This window comes from Poecilia latipinna, unplaced genomic scaffold (genome assembly GCF_001443285.1).
Source record: "Poecilia latipinna isolate Pla-1442-1.1 unplaced genomic scaffold, P_latipinna-1.0 Scaffold740, whole genome shotgun sequence".
In the NCBI taxonomy this organism is placed as follows: Eukaryota; Metazoa; Chordata; class Actinopteri; order Cyprinodontiformes; family Poeciliidae; genus Poecilia; species Poecilia latipinna.
Window position 1 is genome coordinate 25,692 of NW_015113356.1, and position 10,130 is coordinate 35,821.

At 37.3% G+C, this 10,130-nt stretch overlaps 2 protein-coding genes across 3 annotated transcripts; both read right to left on the reverse strand.

Moving 5' to 3' along the window:
• Nucleotides 1-361: 361 nt before the first annotated feature.
• Nucleotides 362-1,782, reverse strand: LOC106955488 (GTPase IMAP family member 4-like). The gene is made up of 2 exons (XM_015045694.1): nt 1,652-1,782; nt 362-1,530 (listed from the first exon to the last, which is right to left on the reverse strand). The coding sequence occupies exons 1-2, from the start codon at nt 1,671-1,673 to the stop codon at nt 728-730; spliced, it is 825 nt and encodes a 274-aa protein (XP_014901180.1). The 5' UTR covers nt 1,674-1,782; the 3' UTR covers nt 362-727.
• Nucleotides 1,783-6,482: 4,700 nt separating this feature from the next.
• On the reverse strand, nt 6,483-7,751 carry LOC106955489 (GTPase IMAP family member 4-like). 2 transcript variants are annotated; one of them, XM_015045696.1, is made up of 2 exons: nt 7,511-7,751; nt 6,483-7,390 (listed from the first exon to the last, which is right to left on the reverse strand). In XM_015045696.1, exons 1-2 carry the CDS (start codon nt 7,530-7,532, stop codon nt 6,687-6,689), a joined length of 726 nt encoding a protein of 241 aa, XP_014901182.1. In that variant the 5' UTR covers nt 7,533-7,751; the 3' UTR covers nt 6,483-6,686. The 2 variants fall into 2 exon arrangements, with proteins under 2 accessions (XP_014901182.1, XP_014901181.1); XM_015045695.1 differs by having other exon boundaries at nt 6,483-7,396.
• Between the last annotated feature and the right edge of the window lie 2,379 nt (nt 7,752-10,130).

The window sequence follows — 10,130 nt, forward strand, 5'->3', positions numbered from 1 at the left end:
GGACAAAACTGTTTTTGCCAGGAAAAACCGATAGCTCTGTGATGTGACAAGTTATACAACATTCCTGAGACAGCAAACATATCTGAGGAGAATTCGTAGTTTGTGCAGTTCCATGTCCTTTAAGACAAAATGAAGCCTTTGATACTGTGCAAAAAAAAAAAAAAAGATTAAAAATAACTTCCCTGATGTTAATGAATGTTTGGAACTGGATCTGGACTATGCAGCATTATCCTTTATATATGAAGGTAAAAGATTTTTACTCCTTTCATTAAAAAAAACTACATTTGAAAATAACTTGATTTTCTCCCATTTATGAACATTTTGCATTAAGAACAAAATAATTGTGCAGTTATTCTTTTTCATGTTATATTTGATTCTTCTACAAAAGATAGCATAAAACATTAACCATTTTTTATTTTTAAATAAAACAGAAAGATAATGTAATGCTTTCCCCACATAATTTATACATTATTACAGTGATAAGGTGGATAGGTTTATCGCCCATCACAATCGAGATGGAGATAGGTCTTCAATATCTGGTATAAATCATACAGACATTTAAAAATTAGAATTACATAAATAAACATAATGAAAGCAATATTGATATTAAAATATTCCTAATTTGTTAGTATCAAAGTATTAACACAGGTAAGATTTACACAATAAAGAGAGTGCATAAGTTTAAATGTACATGTATGACTACGCTCCAGTCACTTTCTGAATTGCCTTAGTTATTGTCTGTTTTGGGACTCATGAACCATCCAACACCTTTCAGAATCGCTGCACCTCCTAGAGCCATCACGTGTGGTACAGATAAAGCTACGGCTTCCTCTGCTACTAGAGCACCAGCAACAGGTGCAGCTGCGCCTGCTGCTGCACACAATAAATAATTTCCTGCAGTTCCCACATAGCTCCCAGCCTGCTGCCACCATAGTTTGTTCTGGGCCTGTTTGTAAATCTTGCTGGTATAATGACCGCCGTTCAGTTGAACCGTCTTGTCTATGATCTCGAATAGATCAGCCACCTGAGTGCGGTTTTCTTTGCATGTATTGTCAAACACAACATATCCAGCTTTGCAGTCACTGGTCAGCTTCCTCAGATCAGGGCTTTTGTGCAAATAGTTCTCGATGGTGTCTTTGAGCTGATCCCCCCTGGTGAAAACAACGATTGTGTACTTTGAGACTTCCTCGCCGAAGTTGTCTGTGATCCACTTGATGGCATTTTTCTCCTCCACTGTGAAGCGTGCAGAGAGATTGATGACTAGCAGGAATATATGTGGCCCAGGGAGAGACAGACTGATGCAGTTCTCTATTTCACGCTTCAGTTCTTTCTCAGGAATCGATGTGTCAAACACCCCAGGAGTGTCAATGATAGTCACTGTTCGGTCGTCCAGGTGGACGGTTTCTTTCTGGCATACCTTCGTCACAGAGGAAGGAGACATCTCTGCAATAAAAGCGTCCCTTTTCAGGATGGTATTCCCTGTTGCACTTTTACCAGATCCGGTTTTTCCCAGGAGGACGATTCTCAGGTCTTTGACAGGACAAAACAAAATGTGTCGAGAAATGAAAAGTCAAAGTTTGATTTAGAGTGAGGTCAGGATACTTTTTACTGAGCATCAATAAGCCATGTGTTTAAAAGAAGAAATACCAACCTTTAGCTGAGGTTGAATCCATGTTCTGCAGAAGGCAAAACTAAAATAAGAAAAAGGAATCCGGATCAAATCTGAGTTAAAGCAACAAAAATAGGTCTGCCCGTAGCTCTACCTTCCTCCTGTCTGACTTTCTGCAGTCCTTTATAGTCTTCACTATTGCTGTCCCTCCCTTTTTCCTCTTTAGCATTTCCAGTGAAATGAAACTCTCCTGTGTGCCACACGAGACTTGGATAGCTGACAACAAAAAGGGTTCAACCCCAGGCTTATGAGAAGGAAGTGAGATTTTGATCAGAGCTCTAAACTAGTTTATCATGATAAGCCAAATAAAAAGAGCAATCACTCAAACCTTTTTTTAATCTGTCATTTTCACTGTTAATCCCTGCTGAAATTCCACGTCAGCTCACAGAAACATAAGTGCAGTTGTTGTAGAATTCGAATCCGAAGTGAACTTGAAGTATACTCATAAACTAGACAAAACAGTATCTTAAAATTACAAACACCAAAATACATAATGCATTTTAATAGTGGAAAATTTAAAGATTGGAATGAAAACTAAAAAATGTCTATGATATTTACAAGGTTTTCCCCAGAAAACATGCTGAGCCCGCTGGTCGGGGCGCCAAGGCGGTCCATTGTTTTTTCGTATTAAAAGACATTTAGTAGAAAGGAAAAATAAAAATATTACTGGGTAATTATATGTTATGGGAAAATATTGCAAGTGAAATGCTATCTAAACCCACAATTAGTCTTAAATACAACTAATCAAACATACAATTAAAATTAATATAAATTATTTGCACTTCATCAGGCCCTCCAGGGCTTGAGGGGCTCCATAAATCATAATTTTAACACAGACATAAATGTAACATTTATTTATTGAGATTATCTATTCTGCTAAATTTGATTGAATTGTTTCATCATACATAAAATATGTTAAATTGTTTAACATTTAAATGTAAGATTTTTAAGTAGCTGGAAAGTTTACTTTGTGAAAGTTCAAAGGACAATGTTCATATAGTTATTGTTTTGTTACCATAGCTACACTCTGATGCTGTGACTTTAATCTTTGAGTTTGAGATCTGTTTGTTCACAAATACTTAGTTAACTGCAATCGTAACAGATTGTTTTTAGGTTGGCCAAGTAAACTACTCCCCCTCTCCCAGATTTCACTAAATCTGACACAGAAGCTGTTAGAGGTGCTGATGCTTTTAGCAGCAAGAGGGGCCCCTAAGTCAAATTAACCAAAAGTGTAACTGTAGCATACTGTAATCACACTACTAATATATAAAATATGTAATGCCAATACACTTAAAATACATTCTAAATATATTGCAATTCAATCACAAAAATAGTACACTCAAAATATACCAATCAAGAGCATTTATGTTACATAAAGAGAAATATACTTAAAGCACACCAAGTTAAACTTAAGTTGTCCAAAAAAGTATGTTGAAGTAGACTTAGTATACTTTAAATTGTGCATTAATACCATTTAAATAATATTAAAGTACTCTAAGCACAAAATTAGATGTTACAAAATGTCACACTTTAAGTTAACTAATCCTAAATGAACTTGAAGTATACTCATGATTAGTCTGACTTAAAGTATGCTCAAGTATGTTAAAATTTAACATACTTAGTATTTATATATTTTCACCAGGGCTGTCACTGTGCAAACTTAATGAGCATGTGACTCATATCTAAAAGACGTGTACACATACCTGCTATTTTGAAATCTGGTCTGTTGCTAATTGGCCATGGGTGGAGGCCCATCTCAGATGATCTTGTCTCAGGACCAGGCAAGGTTGTCATCTGGCCTGACTGGAAATATGATATTTTCTTGCCAGCAGATAATCAGCCATGGACAAAACATAAAGTGTGTTTTTGCAAGGAAAAACCATTAACTCTGTGATGTGACAAGTTATACAACATTCCTGAGACAGCAAACATATCTGAGGAGAATTCGTAGTTTGTGCAGTTCCATGTCCTTTAAGACAAAATGAAGCCTTTGATGCTGTGCAAAAAAAAAAGAAAAGATGAAAAATAACTTCCCTGATGTTAATGAATGTTTGGAATTGGATCTGGACTATGCAGCATTATCCTGTATATATGAAGGTAAAAGATTTTTACTCCTTTCATTTAAAAAAACTACATTTGAAAAGAACCTGATTTTCTCTCATTTATGAACATTTTGCATTAAGAACAAAATAATCGTGATGCAGTTTTCTATTTCACACTTCAGTTCTTTTTCAGGAATCGATGTGTCAAACACCCCAGGAGTGTCAATGATAGTCACTGTTCTGCCATCCAGGTGGACGGTTTCTTTCTGGCATACCTTCGTCACAGAGGAAGGAGACATCTCTGTAATAAAAGCGTCCCTTCCCAGGATGGTATTCCCTGTTGCACTTTTACCAGATCCGGTTTTTCCCAGGAGGACAATTCTCAGGTCTTTGACTGGACAAAACAAAATGTGTTGAGAAATGAAAAGTCAAAGTTTGATTTAGAGTGAGGTCAGGATATTTTTTACTGAGCATGAATAAGCCATGTGTTTAAAAGAATAAAAACCAACTTTTAGCTGAGGTTGAATCCATATTCTGCAGAAGGCAAAACTAAAATAAGAAAAAGGAATTTGGATCAAATCTGAGTTAAAGCAACAAAAAATGGGTCTGCCCTTAGCTCTACCTTCCCAAGGACTGATTTTCTGCAGCATTTCCGGTAAAAAGAAACCGTTCTGTGCGTCACATGTGACCCGTTTCATGAAAAACGAAACTTAAAGGTTTCAAACGCGGGGCTATGAGAAGCAAATTACATTTTGATCTGAGCTCTAAGCTAATTTATCTGATGAGCCAAATAAAAAGAGCGGTCACTCAAACTGCTTCCTAATCTGTGAATTTTCCTCTTAATCAATGTTGACACTCCATCTTAGCTCACACAGGGTGAGCATGAACAGTGTCCTTGTTCATGTCAAGCAGCCTGATCATGTTTGCTTTACTTTCCTTCTGCTCTATAAACCTCCCTCCTTCAAGCATGCATTATAAACCTTTGTTGGGATATTTACATGATCTAGTGAAGTGGTTTGGTTTTGGGGCCCTCTATTTCTGCTAGCAGTGTGGACTGCTGCAATCAACAGTCAGACGATTAGATCGTTCGCACAGCTGCTACAAACTTTCTGCATCTCTGACGTATATATTTATGCATGTATCATCTGGTGGTGTTAAAAGCAACAAAAGCAACTAGTATGCATTGGAATTAAGACGGAATACTTACACACATATTCATGACATTCTTTGATTAAATTAAATTTTGCTAGGATTTATACTTGGTGAGTCTTTCTCACCTGAGAATGTGGACCAGTGCTGAGCTGATTCTGCACCTAAAACTAACTTTAACAGTGCTCCTGGAGAAGTTTCATAACTTAGTTTTTAGCTTACAGAACTTATAACTTAGAAGTTACACAACTAATAAGTTAATGTAAGAATAATATTTATTTTAGCCACATAAATGATCCTGCTCAGCAGCAAACAACACATCGCAAACTACAGCTTAGAGTAGATGGATAATATATTATTGTAGTAGCCAGGTAGGCTGACATAAAACATTTTGTTATACAATGTCAAACATTAAGACATTTTAAATATTGTTATCAAACAATATGAAGCCAAAACAAACCTCAGAAATATATAGGGCCAACCTTGACAATTAACTCATTTAAAGTTTAAACTCAGATCCACACAAATACAAAGATGCTAGCTTAAATGTTGGCTATTGAACTGGACCGTTCAATAGCCATCTGGACCATTTATCTCTGCTGCTGTCAAACTAATTTTCTATTAGCAGCTCCACAAATCCTTTTGATAAACATTACAGTACTGAAACACATGCAAGCATATGTTCATCTTTCTTCCTCTTTATTTTCTCTGTTCCTGCAGGATAAGTCTGTTTTTACGACATTGTTTTGCTAACTTATCTCCCACCGGTGCTTTGCAGATTTGCATTGGATTGGATGCATTGCAGCTCATATTACTGACTGTTATTGCTGCTGATATCAGCGCGTTTAATTCCAGCCCCACACTCTAAGGATTAATATGGGCTTGTCCTTGTTTTTCTTGTGTGACTATTTTATATCTTTGCTGCTGCCTGCATAGCAAGTTTTCCCTTGGCGATAATAGTTTACTTGAATTTGGTACACATTATTATGAGAGTATCTCATAATTATTAGATAGCCAAGTCATGAGATGCAAGTTTGTTTTTTAATGAGAGAGGCAGAAATGGTCTTTCATGTTCTACACCATTATTGCAAAAAAGGAAGAAAAAAAACTCATCTTCAAATGTCAGCTATTTGTGTAGTTTTTATTTTCAAATAAAACAAAAAAAATAACACTTCCCCCACACAATATTGATCAGTTACTAAGAAAGAATTAAGCACAGGTAAGATTTAATTAATAAAGAAGAGTACATAAGTTTAAAAGCCTTACATATATAACTCAATTTCAATCTGGAAAGACTCAGACGAAGAAAAAGGAACAATTAGAAGATTTAATGACAGCAATGAATAACAGTTCTTTGGCGCTCGGGCCCCGGCAGCTGATCTGAGCTGAGATTTGATGTGAACTCGATGAACATCCCGATAATCGATTAGGGATGTTCTCCCCCGGGGCCCGACACTGATGGTGGAGGTCTGGAAAGGATGCCATCCTGGAGAGCTGATGGATGTGGGTGGAGAAGGGGCGGTGGTGGGTTGAACGCAGCTGGGAAGCGGCTGACGGCTTGGGTGTGGATCCTTTTATGCAGAGCTTGATTGATGATTGGACACGCCAGTTGAGGTCCAGAGCTGAGGTCGGAGATGAGCATGACGCCGATGGACGAACGGAGGGGATGGAGTCTTCCAGGTTGAATTTTCGCTATGAGCTACATTTCAGTGATTTTTCTTAATTACCTTAGCTATAGTCTGTCTTAAATTCAATCCACCAATCAATATTCTACATAATCACTGCACCTCCATTATTAAGTGCCAACATTTTTAGCATAAACTGAGCTACAGCCTTCTAAGCCTAAAACCAAGGACTGCTGCTGCACCTGCTCCATACCACAATAAACGTTCACCTAGAGCATACGCATCACTGCCCTTCTGGCGCCACCATAATTTATTCTGGGCCTTTATGAAAAGGTCTTTGGTATAATGCCCTCCATTTAGTTGTACTGTCTTATCTATAATCTCAAACAAATCAGCCACCTGAGTGCGATTTTCTCGCCTTGTGTTGTCAAACACAACATATCCAGCTTTACAGTCACTGGTCAGCTTCCTCAGATCAGGGCTTTTGTGCAAATAGTTCTCAATAGTGTCTTGGAGCTGATCCCCCCTGGTGAAAACAACAACCGTGAACTTGGAGACTTCCTCGCCGAAGTTGTCTGTGATCCAGCTGATGGCATTCTTTTCTTCCTTTGTGAAACGTACATCGACACGGACAACAAGCAGGAATATATGTGGTCCAGGGAGAGACAGACTGATACAGTCCTCTACTTCACCTTGCAGCTTTGTATCAGAAATTGATGTGTCAAATACCCCAGGAGTGTCAATGATAGTCACTGTTCGGTCGTCCAGGTGGACGGTTTCTTTCTGGCAACCCTTCGTCACAGAGGAACCAGACATCTCTGTAATAAAAGCGTCCCTTCCCAGGATGGTATTCCCTGTTGCACTTTTACCAGATCCGGTTTTTCCCAGGAGGACGATTCTCAGGTCTTTGACTGGACAAAACAAAATGTGTCGAGAATGAAAAGTCAAAGTTTGATTTAGAGTGAGGTCAGGATACTTTTTACTCAGCATGAATAAGCCCTGTGTTTAAAAGAAGAAATACCAACCTTTAGCAGAGGTTGAATCCATGTTCTGCAGAAGGCAAAACTAAAATAAGAAAAAGGAATCTGGATCAAATCTGAGTTAAAGCAATAAAAATGGGTCTGCCCGTAGTTCCTCCGTCTGGGTCTCTCCAGCAGAAGAGGTCTTGTGCGAAATTGTGCCCCCTGTGAAAATCTGTCCCCCTGTGTCGGGAGCGCGCATTGCAGCCAGAGAGGCGGATCCTGTGGATCTGACCATTTTCACGGAGCTTCTGATCGATTTCTCGGTAAAAACTACTTATATATCATGTCAATGTTGCAACTTTCAGTTTAATCGGCAGCTATCAAAATAAAAAAAAAAAATTAAACGAGGTCCTGTGTGGGTGTCTCTTTACGCTGTTTTGTGTTATTTTAAACGCGAAGAGAATAGATCTTTTTCCAACTTTTTGTCTCTTAAGCCTGACAAATAAAAGTCAAGTCAACAAAACAGGTTTCCAACACGTAGTGTGCATTTATAATTTTTCATTTCTGATACAAGAGGAGGGACACTGGCTGACAGCAAGGCACCAAAATAAAGACTTCCTGAAAAGATCAGAGTGTAAACTTTTTGGTAAATCCCGTTCTAATATAACATAAAACAGATTACTGGGTTAAGGAAATGTCTAGTATGCTATCACACATAATAATTTTTTGAGAATTTGGAAATAGTTGCTTTTTATTTCCCAAAGTTATGGGGGGAGAAGAAGAGAGAATGGATATTTCAGCTGCCTGAAATAATCTGTTCCCCCTACATAAAATGGACATGAACAGTGAATTACTTTTTTAATACGTCAACATGGAATATGAAAACAGTTATTTAAGCAGAATAATCCAGTCCAGGTTAGAAGAGTCGAGCTGATGTAGTTTTGGAATTAGACCAGATCTTGTTTTAAGTTTAAGTTTTGGCTAAGTACATAATCATGATAAAAATGTTCATTGACACTCAAATAAGAATAATAATGTTCTAATCACCACTGTTAAGAATAAGTCTCACAGCAATGTCCAACCTCATGCTGTAGACGCCGCAGTGGAAACAGGAAAATCCACAACCTCTTTTGCTAGGAGTTTTTCTGCAAACTGAAATGCACAGCTTCATTTAATGGTTAAAATTTTAGGTAACAAAAAAAGTAATTCACTGTTCATGTCCATTTCATGTAGGGGGAACAGATTATTTCAGGTGGCTGAAAGAGCTAAAATATTGTGTTCCCCCCTCCTAATTTTGGCAAATAAAGAGCACATGTTATCAAAATCACAGGCTTTGTTGTTGATGATGAGAGGAATTAACACAGTTAAAGACTTGCATTCACATTGATTTGTTTCAATTTTTAGACGGGAAACAGATTATTTCAGGCAGCTGAAATATCCATTCTCTCTTCTTCTCCCCCCATAACTTTGGGAAATAAAAAGCAATTGTTTCCAAATTCTCAAAAATTATTATGTGTGATAGCATACTAGACATTTCCTTAATCCAGTAATCTGTTTTATGTTATATTAGAACGGGATTTACCAAAAGGTTTACACTCTGATCTTTTCAGGAAGTCTTTATTTTGGTGCCTTGCTGTCAGTCAACTTCCATCCTCTTGTATCAGAAATGAAAAATTATAAATGCACACTACGTGTTGGAAACCTGTTTTGTTGACTTGACTTTTATTTGTCAGGCTAAAGAGACAAAAGTTGGAAAAAGATCGATTCTCTTCGCGTTTAAAATAACACAAAACAGCGTAAAGAGACACCCACACAGGACCTCGTTTAATTTTTTATTTTTTTATTTTGATAGCTGCCGATTAAACTGAAAGTTGCAACATTGACATGATATATAAGTAGTTTTTACCGAGAAATCGATCAGAAGCTCCGTGAAAATGGTCAGATCCACAGGATCCGCCTCTCTGGCTGCAATGCGCGCTCCCGACACAGGGGGACAGATTTTCACAGGGGGCACAATTTCGCACATGACCTCTTGAAAGAAACTGTTCTGTGCGTCACACGTAACCCGTTTCATGAAAAACGAAACTTACAGAACAGCTGGTAACAATAAAGGGTTCAACCCCAGGTCTATAAGCCAAATAAAAGAGCAATTGCTAAATCTCTTCTTAATCTGTCGTTTTCACTCTTAATCAGTGCTGAAATTCCATCTCAGCTCACACAGAGTACAAACATAAATGCAGTTGTTGTTAAAACTAAATTAGACAAAATTGTATTCTACAATTACAATTAACACATACATGTGTTAATTGTAATAATATGTGTTTTCATAGTTGAAAATGTAAAAGTTGGAGTGAAAACTCAAAACAAATCTTATGATCTTTGGTTTGTTAATAATCCGGGAAATATAATAAAACATTTGATAAAGAAATATTTGACCATCCCTGCAGTGGATACATACTTTGTTAGACCTGGACTACCTTCGAATCCAGAGTCCGATGACATTAAGCATATGCATGAATGGCTTTTAAAAACCTTCTTGGAAAGATTCAGCTTTCATAATATGGTTTGGAGTTCAGCAACTTTAACATTTCAGTGATTCTTGAGAATAGGGACAAAACAGGTCCTATGGATAAAGCACACAATTTGAATAAAATACACACAAAATCTTTTTTTTTTTTTTTTT